Source organism: Pongo pygmaeus, chromosome 6 (assembly GCF_028885625.2).
Source record: "Pongo pygmaeus isolate AG05252 chromosome 6, NHGRI_mPonPyg2-v2.0_pri, whole genome shotgun sequence".
NCBI lineage: Eukaryota > Metazoa > Chordata > Mammalia > Primates > Hominidae > Pongo > Pongo pygmaeus.
In genome coordinates this window covers 150,240,668-150,259,720 of record NC_072379.2, presented here as the reverse complement: position 1 = coordinate 150,259,720, position 19,053 = coordinate 150,240,668, and the positions used below count along the sequence as shown (strand labels likewise).

The 19,053-nt window shown below is 54.6% G+C and overlaps 1 protein-coding gene across 2 annotated transcripts; it reads left to right on the top strand.

The window, feature by feature from the left end:
• Nucleotides 1-1,261: 1,261 nt before the first annotated feature.
• Nucleotides 1,262-18,091, top strand: IQCA1L (IQ motif containing with AAA domain 1 like). Of its 2 annotated transcripts, XM_054495022.1 has the most exons (19): nt 1,262-1,367; nt 1,976-2,303; nt 3,299-3,418; nt 3,703-3,888; nt 6,314-6,385; nt 7,770-7,975; nt 8,972-9,056; nt 9,551-9,676; nt 9,829-9,904; nt 10,326-10,432; nt 11,223-11,306; nt 11,397-11,452; nt 12,290-12,372; nt 12,526-12,633; nt 13,406-13,605; nt 14,071-14,157; nt 14,447-14,624; nt 15,024-15,262; nt 15,813-18,091. In XM_054495022.1, the coding sequence occupies exons 1-19, from the start codon at nt 1,357-1,359 to the stop codon at nt 15,918-15,920; spliced, it is 2,460 nt and encodes an 819-aa protein (XP_054350997.1). In that variant the 5' UTR covers nt 1,262-1,356; the 3' UTR covers nt 15,921-18,091. The 2 variants fall into 2 exon arrangements, with proteins under 2 accessions (XP_054350997.1, XP_054350998.1); XM_054495023.1 differs by lacking the exon at nt 3,703-3,888 and having other exon boundaries at nt 1,264-1,367.
• The last annotated feature ends 962 nt before the right edge of the window (nt 18,092-19,053 follow it).

Genomic DNA, 19,053 nt, shown 5'->3' with positions numbered 1-19,053 from the left:
GGCTCTTGGGTGCCCCCTCAGATCTGGAGCAGAATCTGCTTATCTATCTATCATCTATCTATCTATCTATCTATCTATCTATCTGTCTATTTTTGAGACAGAGTTTTGCTTTGTTGTCCAGGCTGGAGTGCAGTGGTGCCATCTCTGCTCACTGCAACCTCTCCCCATCCCGGGTTCAAGCGGTTCTCCTGCCTCAGCCTCCCGAGTAACTGGGATTACAGGCATGTGCCACCACGCCTGGCTAATTTTTATATTTTTAGTAGAGATGGGGTTTCACCATGTTGGCCAGGCTGGTCTTGAACTCCCAACCTCAGGAGATCCGCCTGCCCTGGCCTCCCAAAGTGCTGGGATTACAGGCATGAGCCACTGTGCCCAGCCTGGAATCTGCATTTTAATGAGACCCTCCGGTAGCTCATAGGCACCTTCGAGTTCCTCCTCTTTGTTCCTCCTTGCCGCTGTCTCCCTTCTGTCCCTTTCCCTGACCCTGTTCCTCATAGATTTACTTATTCATAAGTCTCGATGTGACACTGAGCCAAAAAGCTCACCCCAGCCTACCAGCCTCAGGCTGCTAGTGGCATAATATTTTGTCTTTTTGGAAAAATTATCTCCTGAACTTGTAGCAGTGATGGGAGGTGGTACCCACAGGTGACCAAGTGAGCCCCAAGCATGCAGAACAACATCCACTGTACTTTCTAGCATGATGCTTCACACGGGTCTGGCTCATGGGAATGGTGTGAACTCTTGGCAGGCCCCAGGGAGGCAAGCGTGGTTATGCTCACTTTCACCCAAGGGGCAACTGGGACTTCAGGGCCTTCTGACTCCAAATCAGTGCCTTTCCCCTCCACCACCCGGGCTTCCCGGTGCTGTCATCCAGAGAGTGAAGGAGGGCTGTGGGGCTCAGGAGGCGGGGCCTGAGAGAAGGAACAGAGGCCGCTCAGAGTGAGAAGCTGCGGTGATGCCTTGTTAGGGGGTAATGTCTTTAGGACAGATGTATTCAGAGCACCAAAGCTTTTAGGGGACTTCAAATAGAAACTTATTTTACTTGTTCCTTACAAGAAAAATGGCCAAAGATGGACAACATGTTCTGCCCTAAGCTTCCAAAGCTTGCTCTGCGGGAGCCTGCAGCCACCCACCCACAGTCCCTTCAGCACGCTGCTTCCAGGACGTCCTCCGAGATAAATGTCCCTGATTCTGCACCCACCAGCCCCCTCGCCTCAGCCCTAGAACACTGGTACAATGGGTCAGAACTCTTAAAACCAGGCTGTTCTGCCCTGTGGCCCTGGGAGTCAGGGAGCCACAGAGGTTCTGTGAATTCCACCACCAGCAAACAAGGGGCAGCGTAGAGGAGTGGGCACAATGTCTGAGGGGTGAGTGAGGGGCTGGAGTGGGTCTTCCAGGGCAGAGAGAGCAAAGGGCAGAGCACCTCCTTGGTCCTGAGAGGCTGGGGCAGAGTGGCAGTTTGGGAACTGGGCCACCCCAGCTGCTGCTGCTGCCCTGGTACCTTTCACTGTGGAAACTTCCCTCCGATGGTTAATTCCAGAACCAGGGCTCTGCTCAGGGGAAGGGACCCTCCTCCACATTCATCCCTCACCCCCACTTCCCACCCACCAGCCCAGATCACTGCAGCATCCGTGGGCTGCCCCACACCTGGAGGGCCCCACTGCCCCTGACTCCCAAAGACCCCTTCCTTACCAGAGCCCCAAGCCTGGGCTGGCTTTCCCCCAAACCCCCAAAGGTCATGCCCATTCTCTCTGCTAATCCTACAGCGGAGCCCAGTCCCACACTCTCCCTAAGACCAGGTCGGTGTCCACTCATTGCCCTGCGGGCTCCTTACCTCATTGAAGTCCATTTCGGAGCCATGAGTGACATCACACCTTCTGGTACCCCGAGCCCACACTCCTCAAAAGGCCAGGCTGCTCCGTCTCCCCACTCCTCCGTAGCTCAGAGCACGCGGCGCCCACCACCCTCTCTCCAGAGCTTACCAGCGCCTCTGGGAGTCCTCCCACGTGACCCTGCAGGAGCTGCTGGACCAAGAGCAGCCTCTGCTCGAACCTGTGCCCGACCGGGAGCGGCAGTCCTTCCAGTACAGGCTCGCGTCGCTCTACCTGCACTACCTGGGCCTACTGCGCCGTTTCGACACCGTCTATGACCAGATGGTGCAGCCGCAGAAGCGGCGGCTGCTGCGGCGCCTGCTGGACGGCGTGGCGGGCCGCGTGCTGGAGCTCAAGGACGAGCTGGTGCGCGCCGACCTGTGTGAGAACCACTGCCTGGACCGCGTGCTGCTGGATCTCAAGTTCACCCCAGTACGTGTGCGCAGCCACGAAGCCACGCCCCCAGCCAGCCAGCGGGAGGGGAGAGGTGGGGTGGGACCGGCCTTGACCACCTGGGACACAGAACCATGCCCCCGCCAGCTTGGGGTCGGGTGGAGCAGGGATGGGGCCGACCACCCCTGCCTACCCGCCACCCCACGGACATCCCTGGTGTTGGGACACCTGCTAAGAAAGGAAGGAGGGCAGAGAAGATCAGAGCATGGGGTTTGGCCTTGTAGGAAGGGCTTCAGGAACCTTGGCGGTGGGGGGTGTGCATGGAGGTACTTAGGGGTTGGATGGAGTCAGGGTGAGGTCCCCTGCATGACTGGGAAGACCCACGAACCGCCGGGAACTGGTGAGGAGAGTCCTTTAGAGCCTCCTCAAAGTGTGGTCCCTGGACCAGCAGCATTGACATCACAAATGAGAAACTCTGCATCCCTAACCCACTAAATCTGCACCTGCATTTTTATCAAGACCCTCCAGTGATCTGTGTGCAAGGGCAAGTTCTAGAAGGCTGTTCTAGAGCACAGAGCTTCTGTGGGGCCTCCAGTCGGGCTCAGGGTTCAGTAACTGCTTCATATCCAAGACTATCTCAAAGTTTCCCCAACCAGCTGCAGCAGTGCACTTGGTCGGGGCTGGGGTCGCGGGGAAGATTCCCCAGGCCCTGTCATTCTGATGTAGTAGTCTGAGGAGGACCTAGGAATCTGCATTTAAGAGCTTCCCAGTTGATTCTGATGCACAACCAGGTTTGAGACCACTGCCACCTACCACGATCCTCCAGAATTCAACTCCAGCCAGAGGATGGGGGGCAGAAGAAGAGAGGAATGACTCTTGGGGGCATATGCCCCATTACCCTTTAAGTTTAGTCAGGACTCTAAAATGGAGGAAAACAGTGCTGGGGGTGTGTAAGCCCCTGAAAATGGTAATGGATTGGCTAGATGGCTCAGACTTTTGATTCCTGACCGTCCTCCCCCAACATTGCTCCAAAGGCCGACCTGGAGGTTCCAATCCCCAAATACTTCCTGCTGGAGCAGTCCACCACTGTGCGGGAGCGAGGGCTGATACTGGCCGAGATCCTGTCCAGACTGGAGCCAGTGTCCTCCCAGAAGGTAAACAGGGGTGATACCCTCCCAGACTCTTCCATACCCCGTCTCCTGAAAACCTCCAGAATGCAGAGAGGCCCCTCCCTGCTGTCTACCAGAGTGCCCTTTAGGTAATCCCTGGCACCCTTCAAGGCTGTTCTTGTGCTCATGGTAACCCTCCAACGCCAAGACAAGACTTGGGCTCCCAGATATTCTGGGAGGATGGTGCCCTGGTGCATCCTTTGATGGCTGGTCTCCCAGCGGCCCACCCTGGATGCAAGCTCTCCCTCATGTGCTCCTGCTCTGGCCAGAGCTTTACAGGAATGCGCCGGACTGAGGCCATAATTCTAGTGCAAAAGGCAGAGAGGGCCAGGCAAGGCCGGCTTCGAGCCACATTCATGCGAGAGATTCGAAGAGATGAGGAGCAAGATCGGAGGATTCGGGAGGACGGATGGCACAAGTTCAGTCAGGGCCAAGCAGCTGTCACCATACAGAAGGTAACCCTAGGTGCCCAGGAGGAGGCCAGGGTAGAGTCACCTCATTCAGGAAGCCTGCTGCTCAGCAATTGATCACAGGAGTGCAGGTGCTTGGATTCTGTAGCCCTGCAACTAGTTTTTTTTTTTTTGGAGATGGAGTCTCGCTCTGTTGCCCAGGCTGGAATGCAGTGGCATGATTTCAGCTCACTGCAACCTCTGACTCCTGGGTTCAAGCGATTCTCATGCTTCAGCCTCCTGAGTAGCCAGGACTACAATCCTTTGACAATAAGCCCAGCTAATTTTTGTATTTTTAGTAGAGATGGGTTTCACCATGTTAGCCAGGCTGCTCTCGAACTCCTGACTTCAAGTGATCTACCCACCTCAGCCTCCCAAAGTGCTGGCATTACAGGCGTGAGCCACCATGCCCAGCCCCCACAACTAGATTCTAAACCAGTCAGTACTTTAATCAGTCAGCAAGCATGTATCTTACTTGTTTATTATTTAATCTACATCTCTATTTTCAAAAGGGTTTGCAGTAGGATACCTTAAAAGTCCCAGAAACAGAAGGATCATTAAAATTAGAGAAGAAAGATCTATAATAGAGTAGCAGAACAGAATGGATGATCACTCCAGAAACTCTTAAGACTGTTGAAAATGAGCCACTAAAATGTATCCTGCTGAGGCTGGAGTATTGCTTGAGCCCTGAGCAATGTGGCAAGACCCCATCTCTTAAAACAAGAAAGGATCCTGAGCCTCCTGGAAACTAAGACAGAGGGAAAGTTGATCATGATGAATTAATTTGATAACTGATGTGATCTGAGCATCCCCAAACTCTGTGCCTTCTGTGTCACCTTTTAACATGGAAATAACATAATTTCCATTATTTTATCCCCTGTCTCACCTCACCGCAGAAAGCCCTTCTCTGCCTTAAGGTTCCCCAAGCATTCTTACCATCCTGGTTGTCACACCTCTCCTTTGCTCTGGACAGCCACTCTGCACCTCTCTGGGTCAGCCTCTGCTGTCTGCCTTGGTGTGCGAACATGACCTCTCCCACCATTCCTTAAAATGCTGCTAACACAGGCTGACTCCTGGTAGTAGTGGTTAACAGCTTGACCGGAGACTGGAGGAGCCCCAGGAAAATTCCAGTGCAGGAAAAGACCACTTTCTGTTCCTGCAGGTGTCACTGCCCCTAAGGCCACCGGCCCTGCTCTGTCGTATAAGCCTCTTGCCACCTTTTCTTTCCAGGAACTGTTGACCTGGGATGGGCCCTCTTTCTCTCTCAAATCAATATCCCTGCCTTCTCCTCTCTCTCTCAAGTTCCAATACCTCAAAAACCTCTACCTCCTAGCCCACTAGAGAAAACTTAGAACTTCCCACCAAAAGACAAAAGCAGGCAACCAACTAACAAACAATAGTGATTCTATGAAGATATATCATCTGCAAATGGGATAGATTCGTGCATTACTAATCAGTACACTGAGCATGCCGGTCTGAGGCAGGATAACTGTGTCAATGTCTGGCTGAGAAGGAGGTTCTCGACAGCAGGGCTCACTAAAGCAAAGAAGTCGAGAAGGAGGATGGACCCCAAAGATGGAGTCCCACTTCCCCTGTAGACCAAAGCAGATCATTTTGTACCTGTTGCCAGCCATCAAGAATACAGAAATATTGCATGCTGGTCTTAAGAGTCATCCAGAGCACTGAGAAAAGGAAAGAATATATGAAGGACCCAGTCATGGCGGGCCTGGCCTGTGGCGATCACAGCAGTGGGAGGACAAAGCCCAGATGAGAAGTGCAGGAACCAGTCCCTGCCTCCTGGAGGTGCCAGGAGGCAGATGGAGAGCACTGGCTGGCCCGGGCCCTGGCTCTGCCTTCCTCTGCCCGGTGTCCCCACCTCTGGCCCCACTAGCACTCAGTGATCCTGGAGTCTGAAAGTAGCTAGGCCTGGGAGAAAGAGGACGGGTCCAGCTCTGTACAGATGGGGTCTTGGGCCTGGGAGAGGTCACGTCCAGTCTCCGGCCTCAGTTCCCTTGGGTCAAAAATGTAGGATTAACTGAGGAGCTCCACAGTCCCTACAGCGACAATGTCTATGTGCCTGGGTGGAATCAAGTATTTATTCCAACTGCTCTGGGGTTTCTGAGGACTGGGTGTAGGGAATGTGTAGGGTGCTTGAGCTCTGATCTGTCCCTCAAAAGAGATAGAAGATTAGGGTGGCGAGGGGAAGGAAGAAATCCCTGGGGGGCTCTGGGGCCAGTTGGCTTGAGTGCCCACCTGAAACCACCCAGTTCCAGGCTGTTCCTGCTCAGTGTGCACCTGAGCAGGCTTGCCCAGGGCTCCTCCCCACCCCACCAGAAATCTCTAGTGTGACCCTCTCGGACCCTCTCTGAGAGACAGGCTGCTGCAGGGTGGAGATTGTGTGTCCTGTGTGTCCCCTACATCCCTCCGCCAGGTGTGGAAAGGCTACCTGCAGAGGAAACGCACTCAGCAGGACCGGCGAATGGAGATGGAGTTCATTGGCATGGTGAGCTCAACCTGCCCACCGTGGTGGGGCCTGGAACACAGGGCTGGCCAGGGCAGGGCCCCTACCCAGAGCACAGTCTTCTTCCAGCTCCACGTTGCCCACCGTGCTCTCCACTCAGGCCAGGTGGAGAGCCTGGGAGAGAAACAGGCAGAAGGACAGAAAAGCCCCCTGGCCGTATCCCTTCACACCCTTCTTCTTGTAGAGATCTGGCCCCTGGCAGCAGCTCCCCTGTGGGGCCACGAGGGGCATTGTGTAAGCATCCTAGATCCCATGTTCCCACCCCCAGCTGGAAGGAGGGGCTGCAGGGGTGGACCCCAGAGGGAAGAGGCCACAAAGCCAGCAGGAGCACCCACACTGCCCCCCACAAGCCTCTGGTAGCCACGGGGAGACACCAGGGGCTGTGTTGGGGTGGGGATACTCTCCCCAAACCAGGGCTTCTCAGGCCATGTGCCTGTGTGCACACACGTGTGCCTGGCCAAAGTGAGTAGGCCTTGCTCCTTGAATCTGTCTATCCCCTGTTCTCTGTCCTCTCACCCAGCTGGTCTCCACTGACTTAGGAAAGGCAGGCTGAGACTGGAAGGGTGGCGGGAGCATGCTCCCTGGGGGAAGGGCTTTGCCCCAGGCAGATCCTGTGGAGGCCTGGCTGCCAGAAGGAGCTGGGGAGGGGGCTGGGCTGGGGACTGGAGGGATTGGAGGGGAGGGAGCCTTCCCAGGTCTGGTGACATCTTGGCAGGCTGGGAGGCTACCACTGGAGGCTTGGGGCCTTGGGAGGAAGAAGGGGCCAGGGGCTGCCGTGTGGGAGTGGAGGTCAGAGACTTGTTGGGGGGCCAGAGAGCTGGACCCCCAGGAGACGAGAGCAGGCTGAAAGAGACAGGGGTTGGCTTCAGCAGAGAGGGGTCCGTGCACGGCAGTGGGTGAGGAATGAGCCTGGCCGCCCGGGCCTATCAACAGTGTGAGCTCAGCGTTTTCAGTAATTGTCTCTGCGCAGAGTGATATTTAAAATACATTTGGGAGCCAATGAGGCGGGAAAGTGGCTGTGAGAGCGGCTGCCAACTCGGCCGCAGGGCGGGGGTGCAGGCGGGGGCTGGGGCCGGAGGCTCCAGGGGAGGGTGTGCTGGGGAAATCGGGCAGGGGACAGCCTGGATGCATCTAGCAAACTCATTATGAGAGTAATTTACACAGATGAATTCGGCTCCAAACACAGTTTCTCCCGACGCAAGCATGCCTGTTGTTCCATGTGGGTGTGTGTGCGAGGCCTTGCGTGAACATGGTGTTGGGGAATGAGCGGGTACAGGCATGTGTGCCGGAGGCTGGAGGCTGCATCCAGAGTGGATGCTGGTTCCTCCCACTCCTGAGCCCCTCAGCCTCTCTTCCACTCCCCCAGCTCCCCTCACCCAACCAGGTGGAGCACCTGAGCATCATCTCCCAGGCCTGCCTCGTGGAGGATGTCAGGAGGCTCCACCAGATGGAGAAAGAGGAGGAGTTCCGGGCGGCAATGGTGAAGGCCCATGATTCTCTGGTAGAGACAGAGGGGCCTGACATGAAGGAGAAAATGAAGGAGCAAATCCGACAGTGGTTTATCGAGTGCCAGTCAGTGTCCTCAGCTGACCCTACCCTCCATCCTTCATTCCCTTCGCTCAGTGTCCCTCAGGGCTGCTCCCGTCCCATCCCCTGCATGGGTTCTGCCTTCTAGTCCAGATTGGCCCTGTTCTCCTCTACCCCCAGGTCCCCAACACACTGCTGGCCCTCTTGGTTTCAACAACCTTGGGCCCCCAGTGTACAGGACCATCTCCACACCTGACTTCTCAATTCCACAAGGGAGAGAAAGTGCCAGAATAGGGTGGGGAAAGCACCCATGGATGCCCCGAGTAATGTGTCCTCCTGTTTGTAACAGCCCATTCCTCCCACCTCTCCCTCCATCACCCTGGTCCTTTATTTTTCTCTGGTGTTCTCCATCCATCCACCCACCCTTTTATCCACCTCTCCATCTACCTATCCATCCATCTGTCATCCATCCATCCACTCACCCATCTACCCACCTCTCTATCTATCCTTCCATCTATCCATCTGCCCATCCACACACCCACCCTTCTACCCACCTCTCCATCTGTCTATCCATCTATCCATCCACCCACCTACCTACCCACCTCTCCATCTCCCCATCCATCCATCCATCCATCCATCCATCTATCCATCCATCCATCCACGCATCTACCCACCCTTCTACCCACCTCTCTGTCTATCCTTCCATCTGTCCATCCACCCACCCTTCTACCCACCTCTCCATCTGTCTATCCATCTGTCCATCCACCCACCCACCCACCTACCCACCTCTCCATCTCCCCATCCATCCATCCATCCATCCATCCATCCACGCATCTACCCACCCTTCTACCCACCTCTCTGTCTATCCTTCCATCTGTCCATCCACCCACCCACCCTTCTACCCACCTCTCCATCTGTCTATCTATCCATCTGTCCATCCATCCACCAACGCTTTTACCCACCTCTCTGTCTACCTATCCATCCATCCATCTGTCCATCCATCTATTCATCTTTCTGTCCAATCATCTTATGTTCACTTAGTGACCTTACTGGCTGGTTCCCTGATTATCCAGATGTGTCTTCAGGTGGATCCTACTCAATCTTTGCAGACAAAACTCCAGAACAGGTACCCCGTTGGAGGTGGGGCAGATGGTTTTTTGTGGCAGGTGGAGCCTGAGGCTACAGAGAATGGCGAGTGGGGTAGGGTAGGGGGTCAGCCTCAGTGGAGGCAGAGGTGGCTGGGGGAAATGTAGGCAGCTAGAAAGACGGCATGGGGAAGCGGTGCAAGGAGCAGCTGCGGCTGGAGCAGGCATTGTGGCTGGGAAAGGAAGGATGTCTGGGTAGACTGCAGTGGCTCCAGATCCCATGGCCCAGGAGAGAACAGTGGTTCTGAGCAGAACGCTCCTTCTTGGGCACGCTTTCTCCCTGGGCCCCAAAGGAGTCTCTGCATGCTCAGCTGTCCCAACCCCATCAGTTACTCTAGGCCTAGGGAATCCTTGGTTCACCCCAGTCTCAGGCCCTGGGCCTGAGAGATCTCCAGCTCTCTTCTGTAAAACCCAGGGCTCTCTTCTGTACAATCCCCTTGATCTTCTCTGAAATGTCTTGTGTCATTGGTCACAGGTGAGAATGGAACTGGAAATGCAGGTCCAAGAGAACAGAAAAAAGGAACAAGAGAAGAGCAAGGAAAAAGGAAAGGGTGAAAAAGAGAAGAAGAAGAAGGGAAAGGAAGAAAAGGCCAAGAAGGGGGTAAGATACCTCTCAGATGCATGGTGTGAAGGACAGGGAGGAGAAGGTGTGGGGGGACGCGTGGTAGGAAGATGGGTTCAGGTAAGATTAGGGCCAGAGTCTGTGCTAGGCAGAGCTGATGAAGTCAAAGGCAAAGAATGTTTCTATTCTAGGAAGTGGATGCGGTGCTGCAAGTGTTGCCATCCAAATGTATCCCTATGATCAGTGCCGGGCATGAGGAATACTTAAGTAAGAGGGGCGACAGCTGGGGAAGAGTGTCTGTGCCTTGTGGGACCTGGGGCCCTGGGTCCTGGAGAAAGTGGGCATCTGCCACGTGGACCATGAAGTGGCATTGTAGGTGTGTAGGCAAAGGGGACAACACCAAACCAGGAGAGGGAGGTATGGTGTGCTTCTTCAGGTGGGGGCGTTACAGGTTTGGGTCTGAATCCTGCGGCCACAGGCCTCGGGGTCAAGCCTATCTGCCGTCTGGGTAGAAACAATGCCAGGCTGGTGGGTGGGGACAGGGCAACCAGCCAGGGCCTGGCTCCTGACCTGTGAGCACACGTGTCTGTGTGCACGTATGTGTGCATGTGCTTGTGCACACATGAATGCATGTGTGTATACACCCGGCACTCTGACCTTCACGCATCCATCCATTCTCTACTGTCAGACACATGGAAGAACCGGTGTGAGAGCGTACACCCCAGTCAGAATTATGACTCCGAGACCCTCCGGGAGGAGAAGAGGAAGGAGGTGGAGCAGGAGATCCGGATACAGGTGTGAGCACAGGGTCAGGGCTTCCCTGCAGGCCGCTACCCTGTACCCTCCCCCATGACCCACACTTCCAGCCAGATTCAGGCTCCTCCCCACCCATTTCTCTGCCTCTCTCTTGTCCTGAACACCCAACCCCAGTCCCCAGCTCATCCTCGGTAGACTTTGCTGCCTCCATGCATGGTCCTAGCTCCACCTGCTGCCCACGTCAGTTCCCACCTTCCTCTGCCTCCCCCGGTCCCGCTTTCTCCCAGGGCTGACGCAGCAGGGGTGTGGAGGGTATGGGAGGGGCTCAGAGCCAGGGTGTCCACACCCCATCACCATCCTCAGGAACCCTCTGACGACGTGTCCCACCCATGCCGTGGGCTTCAGGAGTGTTCGATCATGTGATCTTTCACACAACCCTTGAGGAAAGTAGCGTGGTTTTCCTGATGGTACACATGGGAAACTGAGGCTAAGCGGTTATGCAATCATTTAGGTCACAGAGACCTCAGCGGGGGATCTTGGGTTTGAATTCCGTCTGGGGGCTTCTCCGCATGTTGAAGGCTGTTAAGAGCAGGGCTCTTGAGAGAGCAGGAAGAGGATTAGGACTGGGTGTGAACAGGTGCCAGCAGGGAGGGGAGGAACGCAGAGGAATGTGCGGGAAGGCGTCAGGGCTGTCCCTACTGCCTTCATCAGGCTCACTGGGCTCTTCTGTAAGGCTCCTCCCCTCCTTCCCATCCCTGCCTGCCTGCTCCTCTCCCACCTGTCCTCCCAGCCCCAGGCCATCCCGCCACACCTCGGCTGTCTCCCCTAGGTGGATGAGCTGATGCGTCAGGAGCTGAGGAACCTCCGTCTGGCTGTGGACAAGGAGGAAGAAAGACCCTTGAGGGCTCCAAAGGCAAGATGAAGGGCTGGGGCTGGGCAGGGGAGGGCACACAGGGGAGGCAAGGAACAGGGCACAATGACCTATGCGCTTGTTTCCAACCAGAAAACACCTGGGAAGAAAACTGGGAAAAAGAAGGAAAAAGATCTGACCCCAAACAGGTAGCAGATCCTGTCGTGCCCACTTTGCATGGTGGTGGTGGTGGTGGAGCAAGTCCCAGTCCAGGACAGACCTGACTGCAGGTCCTGGCTCTGCTGCTGTGAGACCTTGGGAAAGTGGCTTTCCCTCTCTGACTCCCTGGCCTTGTTCACCAAGTACCTGCCCTGCCAAACTCACATGATAGCCCTGGGGATCAAGCAAAGGCACAAAAAAGGGTTCTGTACATGAAATGCAGAGCGAGATCTCAATGGAGTTTATAATCAGGTCATTGCTCTCCACTTCCAGATCCTTCCTCCAACCTTTGCCTTAACCAGCTCTGTCTCTGCCAAAGTCATATCCCCCTGGACTTCCCATTCTGAGACATTAAGGGACTCGTCAGTGGTCCCTTCCTGCTGACTTGTCTGGTAAAGAGAGCTCACAAGCACCTTGACGTCAGCTGCTTGAATTTAATGGCTGTCTCTCCCAGGAGCACTCATGTCTTAAATGTAGTTTCTAAGAAGAGGGCAATGCTTAACTCAAATGACTGGATTTCTAATGGTGGACCTTTGGTCGGGGGGCAGACTGATGAGTGTCACAGAGGCCCCTGTCCCCCTCACACCCCTCTTACAGAGCACCCACTGGGGGAGGCTTGCCTCCTGGGACAGTGATTTGGTGCCATACCTGATTCTGCCTGTTTGCAGGCACTGTAGATATTTTTGACCACAGAATGTTGTACAGGAGAACCACTGATACCCTGTCTTCATGACAACAGCCCCCCATCTCTGCCTCCATTTCCCTGTGTTCTCACTTGCTAACGTCCCTTGTGGTGGTGGGGGTCTTCCTGTGCCATCCTTTGCCAGGTCTGTGGAGTCTCTGTACGAAGAGCTTGTTATTTCTGGCCTTCTAAGGAAGAGTGAGTCAGTAGCATTGAAAGACTACATAGGTGAGACCCCTCCCAGAATGCCTGTTCCCACTCTGTGGCCAGGTGCCAAGGCTCCCCTACCCCCCATCCACCAGCCCCGCCTTCCCTGTGGCTGATTACCTGATTGCCACTCGGAGAGGGTGCCTGTCACTCAGTGGCTGCCTATCGCCACAGGTGACTTCCTCTATCTTGGATCCACTCTGAGTTTGGCAAAGAAGTTGCCCATGCCATCCCTGTTTGACATACGACAGAATGTGGCTTTGTATGCGGTCCTTCGGCTTGGTGAGAGGCTCTGGGGGTGTGAGGAGCCAACTCTGAGTAGGCAGCCCTTGGGGTGAGGGCTGGGGTCAGGGTAGGGTGGCTGAGGTGGATGGGTCCAGCCTGGGCCTCCAAGCTCCAGGTCCTCCTGCCCTGCTCAGGCCCTGCTGGAGGTCACACCCAGATTGGGCCACCCCAGAAATCAGGTGGGCCCTTGACCTGCTGAAGAGCCCACACTTCCAGCCCCTTACTCAATCCCAAGGGACAACTCAGAGTCTGTTCTGCTCCCAGAAGACCACCAGCCCTATACCCCCTGAGTTGAAGAGCTTTCTGAAGTGGTTTATCCCCTGCCTTCCTTTATTTATTTATTTTTTTTTTTTTGAGATAGAGTCTCAGTCTGTTGCCCAGGCTGGAGTGCAGTGGCACAATCTCAGCTCACTGCAAACTCCACCTCCCGTGTCCCGTGCCTTTCAATTCCACCACTCATAATCCAGAAGTGGAAGCCGATGGAATGGAAACAGAAAGGGTATTAGTGGGGGTAGCAGGCTCCCCCTAGCCCCATGCACAGCTGCTCATACTGGAGACTCCTAAGCCATTCAAAATTTCCTGCTGCCACTCCTGGCTCCCAGACCTAGTGGACTAGGGGACCTGCTGGTGTTGGGAAAGGTAGTATGCCCTGTGATCTGCACCTCCTCCCCCAGCCCCAGGCCCTTGGCCTGACCTTACGCAGTCATCTCCAGCCCTGATTCCTGCTGCTGACCTGTCGCCTGGCTCTGGCCCATTTCCTTGCTTTCAGGCTCCCCGGATATCCACACTATGGCCCCGCTCATCCGCTCCATCCTCCTGGTGGGCCCCTCTGGCATGGGGAAGAAGATGCTGGTCAAGGCAGTGTGCACAGAAACTGGTGCCAACCTGTTCGACCTGTCGCCGGCCAACCTGCTGGGCAAATATCCTGGCAGGAATGGGGCACAGATGATGGTGCATATAGTCTTTAAGGTCCGGAGCCCCCAGCTTTTGGCATTTGTGGTTCTCAGACCTGTGGCAACAAAGGAGGGTGGGCTTTGAGGTCACGTCACCCATCAGCCTACTGGGTATGATTTCAGGTGCTGAACTGGTGAGGTCTCCCTACCAACCCGGGCTAGGAGCTTGGGTTCCCACTGCAGCCCCTGTGGTGGGGGAATGAAGGGAAAAGGGAGGAGACAGAGCAGTTTCTTTTCATGGTAGGATGAGACTGAATATGCAGCCCCCCACCATGGGGGGCAGTGACTCAGTTTACCCTGAGGTGTGAGGTATGTGCAGCAGTAGTCTGGGAGGTGGGACTGCCAGGTGTGGGGAATGGAGACTGGGTTCCAAGGTCAGCCCCTGCTCAAGGCCGGCCCTCATCCTGCCTTCTGACTAGCAGGGACATGACCCTTCTCCAGAGACATCTAACATCTGATTTCTACATTCTGACCCATCCAGGTAGCCCGACTCCTACAGCCCTCTGTGATTTGGATTGGAAATGCTGAGAAGAATTTCTATAAGAAGATCCCCAAAGAAGACAAGGAGGTGAGGGAGCATGGACGTGAAGGCCGTGTGGGCAGGTAGCGTGAGCTGGGGCCGGGCTGGAAGGCCTGGGCTTGTTCAAGTCGCTCCAAACCCCACCCACTGGGGCCTTGCACATGCCCCTCTACTCCTCACACCTAGTTTCCTTGTCTCAAAGCAGGATGGGCAGCCTCCTCATCCCGCTAGGGCTGAGGTGAGGCTGAGGGTGGGGTGGGCTCGGAGAACTTGGGAGCCCCATACGCTGGGCCACTGTGCCCCAGCCCCACCACTCCTCCCTCCTCCCTTGGAGCAGATGGACCCAAAGCGAATAAAGAAGGACCTCACCAAGGCCTTGCGGCTGCTGACTCCTGGAGACCGTGTGATGCTGATTGGGACAACCTCCCGGCCGCAGCTGGCTGAGATGCGGGGTCTGTGCCGGGTCTACGAGCGGATCCTCTTCATGCCCCGGCCTGACTACGCGTCCCGCTATGGTGAGGCCTGGGGACGTGGGGATGGCTGCCCCTACCAAAGCCTGCCTGCCTCCCACCCCATACCCCACTGCTGCTGCGAGCCCTCACCCCCACAGCCAGGTCTTCTGGAAGGGCTGCTAGACAAGCAGCCCAGTGGCTTGGGTCCTGGCTTCGGCTCTGTGGACGCAAGCAGGTGGTTTATGTCCTCCGAGGCTCTAATTCCTCAGGTTGAGTTGGGAGGATGACCCTTGCCTAGCTTGAGATCCGGTACCTTCCCTGGGGAAGGGGAGCTGATGGATGTGGAGCTGCTCCCCGGAGCACAAAACTCCTTCCAGATCCAGGTGGGGGCTGCTTAGGCCTTGTTGCCCCTCCCTGGTGCCCACTGCACCTCCAGGCCCCATGTCTTCCACATGCCTGCAGTGCTCTGGAAGCGTATGATAGAGGCCCGGGGCATCCAGCCAACCCAGCACCTGGACATCAGTGCCCTAGCCAAGGTTTCCGATGGCTACACGCCGGGTCACATTCTCCAAGCCATCCAATCAGTGCTGAGTGAGCGGCGGTTCCTGCAACTGTCCAAGAGGCCCCTGGTGGCCTCCGAGTTCCTGGGACAACTGGTGAAGCTGGATCCAGTGTACAGGGAGGAGGAGGAGTCCCTGAAGGTGAGGTGGCAGGGCCAGGGGCTGTGGGTAAGCAGCGCCCTTGGGGAATCAGCCCCCTGAAGCACACCTCGGACCCCTCCCTCTGCTCCCACAAATTACTAGAAGACAATCGGTGAAAATGTGCGTGGAGCTCAGCTGGGAAGGGAGCAGGAAATCACTAGGAAATGCCAAGGCTTCGGGGCCATCCCACCTGGTTTCCCTGAGGGTGGGAGCTTGCAAGAACCACCGAGGTATCAGGAGCCCTTTGTGGGTTCTGGTAGCAGCTGCAACCCACCCTTCCCACCCCCCAGTCAGTGCCCCCGCCAAGGATGGCCTTGGGAGCACAGGAGAGAGGGCTGCAGGTGTGGAGGGAAGAGGGCTTGCCCCCTAAGAATGGCTGACATTGTACCTGAAGCATTTGGTGGGGAGCAAGAGAAACCCCCGCACTAATAGGACCCCCGAACCCAGGAGGAGAGGAGAAGAGACTGCTGAGGAAACAATCTGTAAAAGGGGGAGGTGTGAGGTCAGGATGGGTCCGAGAGCCTTACCACTTCTGTGCCCACCAACCCAGGACTGGTACTTCAAGACCCCACTGGGCAAGAAGAGCATGAAACACAGGATGGACCAGTTGGAGGCCGAGGAGGCCAAGCTGACCAAGGAGAAGAAGAAAAGGAAGTGATGGCTAAGGCTTGCGGGCACCTGAGATTAGTGGCGTGGGACAGGGCAGTGGCCCAAGGGTAAAGGGATGGGGCAGACGCATAAATGCCCAGATGACTTGGGGACAAACTCTTCTTGTCCATCCATGTCCTTGTCTTCCCACCCTTCCCTCTGTGCCCCTACCTGTGCCTGGCGCTGTCTATCCCCCACCTCTCTCCTGGGCCCTGGCCCTTGCCACCTCACTGCCACCTCCCTGCTCTGCCTCCCAGATCACTGTCCTCAGCCCTCACTTCCAGGTCTTCATCTCATTGTCATTGTCCTATCCTGGCTCCCTGAATCTCTTCCTCCTTGAGGTATTTAAGGGAGAAAAAATAGGAAGAGGAGAGAGGGAAAGAGAAGAGTGGGGAGAAGGAAGGTCTGCAGTCAGATAGAAAAAGCACAGGTCTGGAAGTTAACTGTCCCTGGTTCTAAACCCACTTGGCACTAACTCCCTGTGTGTCCTGGAGAGAGCTTTCCTGTCTCTGGGCCTCAGTTTTCTTAGTTAAAAAGCAAAGAGAGATTGGACCAGGAATTTCTAAGGTCCCTTTTACTCTAGGGTTTGACTATTCTAGCAAAAGTGTCTGGGAAGTCAGGGCAGAGAGGTGCTTGGGGAGCAGCAGGGGCAGGATGGGAAGCAGGGCTCAGCAGGGGTGTGGGGAAGCAGTGGGGCTTTGTGACCAGAGCAAGGGCTGCTAGTAGACCCAATGCTGCAGTGGACATGGGAGAGCAGCATTGGATCAACCCAGTTTCTCTGAGTGGCCTTCATCTCTTTCCTCTAAAGACCTGTCCCCTGACACTCTGCCTGCCCCAGCTCTGCACTGCATCCTCTGACCACAGCCTAACCCTCGGGGCTCAATGGGATAGAGCCTCCTGTCCCTGGGGTGGGAGACCATCTGTGGGTTTCCCCTTGCTGGGGAGGGAACAGCTCAGGGGAGAATGGGGTCAGAGAACTTAGGGAGCAGGGGCAACCATACCACCAAGGGCTGGGGAGCCCCAGAGTGTTCTCTTGGAAGAGGCAGACCCATGGACCATGTACACAGTGTGCGGACGAAGGCCAAGGTGTGTCCACAGGTAGTAAGAGACAACAGGAGACCTGAAACTATAAAACCCCTAGAAGAAAACATAAGGGAAAGCTCCATGATATTGGTCTGGGCAGAGATTTCTTGGATATGACCTCAAAAGCACAGGCAATGAGAACAAAAATAGACAAATGGGATTGTACCAGACTAAAAGGTTTCTGCACAGCAAAGGAAATGACAGAGTGGAGAGACAATTCACAGACTGGGAAAAAAATATTTGCAAATCAAACATCGGATAAGGGGTGAATATCCAAACTACACAAGGAACTCAAACTACTAAATAACAACAACAACAACAAAATACCCCCTTAAAAAATGAACAAAGAACTTGAACAGACACTTCTCAAAAGAAGACATACAAATGGCCAACATATGTCTGAAAATATGTTCAACATTAGTAATCAGAGAAATGTGAATCAAAAACCACAATGAGATATTATCTCACACCTGTTAGACTGGCTATTAGCGAAAAATGAAAGATAAGTGTTGGCAAGGATATGGAGAAAAGGGGACTCTGCACGGTTGGTGGTGTTGTAAATTAGTACCATTTTGAAAAATAGAATGAAGTTTCCTCAAAAAGCTAAAAATAGAATTACCTTATGATTCAGCAATCCCACTACTGGGTATATACCCAAAGGAATTGAAATCAGCATGCAGAAGAGAGGTCTGCACCCCCACGTCCACTGCAGCACTACTCACAATCGCCAAGACGTGGAAACAACTGGTGTCCATCAATAGATGAATGGATTTTTAAATGTGGTGTATCTGGAGGACATTGTGCTGAGTGAAATAAGCCAGGTGCAGAAGACAAATACTGCATGATCTTGATTATTGTGGAATCTAAAAAAGTCAAACTCATAGAAGTAAAGGGTTGAATGGTGATTCCCAGAGCCTGGGGGCTCGGGGGAGGTGGACAGGGAAAGGGGAAACATTGGCCAGTGGGTATGATGTTACAGGTAAATAGGATAAGTTCAGGTGTTCTATTGCACAGCAAGGCGACTGTAGTGAATAATGATGTATATTTCAAAATAGCTAAAAGAGGATTTTAAATGTTCTCACCACAAATAAATGGTAAATATCATTTGATAGATGTGATAATTACCCTGATATGGTTACACATTATATACATGTATCAAAATATTATAGCCCCATATATACAATTATTTGTCAATTAAAAATGAAACTTTTAAAAAGGAATTGATTAAAAAAAATTTTTTTTAAGCCAGTGTGAGCCAAAGGGGCAAGACCACTGGGGCTGGAGCACTCCAAGCCCACGGTGGGCAGTGGTGGGTCAGAGCTGAGCCCGAGGGCTTGGTTTCTCATCTTCTTTCTCTCTTTTTTTCCTTTTGATCCACCCGGCCCCCAAACAAAAGTCAGTGCCTGAGTAGACAGAGACATTTCTCCTTTCTCACTCTCTAGTGAAGAGACCCCATGTAACCACAGCAGGGGAGAGATGCCACCCAAGGTCATCCAGGGAGGTGGGGGGGTTGGCATCAAGGGCGAGCATGGGGAGTTTCTGTGGCTGCCTGTGGGTTACGCTCTGTTACTCAGGCACATGTCTGTCTATGGGAGCCCCCGAGGGGTGCCTCACACAGCGAGGGCAATCTGTGTTACTACTGTGAACTCCTCCCTTGGTTTGGGAGTGGGAAGGTGCAGGGCTAACAGATGACATTTGGAACGGCAGGAAATATTATCTGGCACCCACAGGCCTTCCCAGTGGGATCGGAGCCCAGGCAGCTGGAGGCCGATTTGGTGAAGCAGAGGAAAAACAAGAAAGAGCCCAAGGCCCTGGGTTCCAGTCCTGGCTCTGCAACAAGCTCTCTGCGTGATCTTGGGAAATTCACTTCCCTTTAATGCCGAGATGACGGACTGGGCAGCATGGTCCAGGTGGTCCCTTTCCACCCTGAGGTCATACAGCCCTGGGGTGAAGCTCAGGGTTGGAGGGCTCAGGCCTCACTTGTTCTCCTGCCCCTCCCTAATACCCCCACCCGGCCTGACTGACAGCTGGGCTGGTCAGGGCTATTTATGGCTTTGCCC

What these genes read in the sequence shown, in the direction of transcription:
- IQCA1L (XM_054495022.1), top strand. An exon ending in AGCCAGTGTCCTCCCAGAAG is followed by an intron (nt 3,419 to 3,702) that starts GTAAACAGGGGT and finishes TGCTCTGGCCAG; the next exon opens with AGCTTTACAGGAATGCGCCG. An exon ending in AAAGATCTGACCCCAAACAG is followed by an intron (nt 11,453 to 12,289) that starts GTAGCAGATCCT and finishes ATCCTTTGCCAG; the next exon opens with GTCTGTGGAGTCTCTGTACG.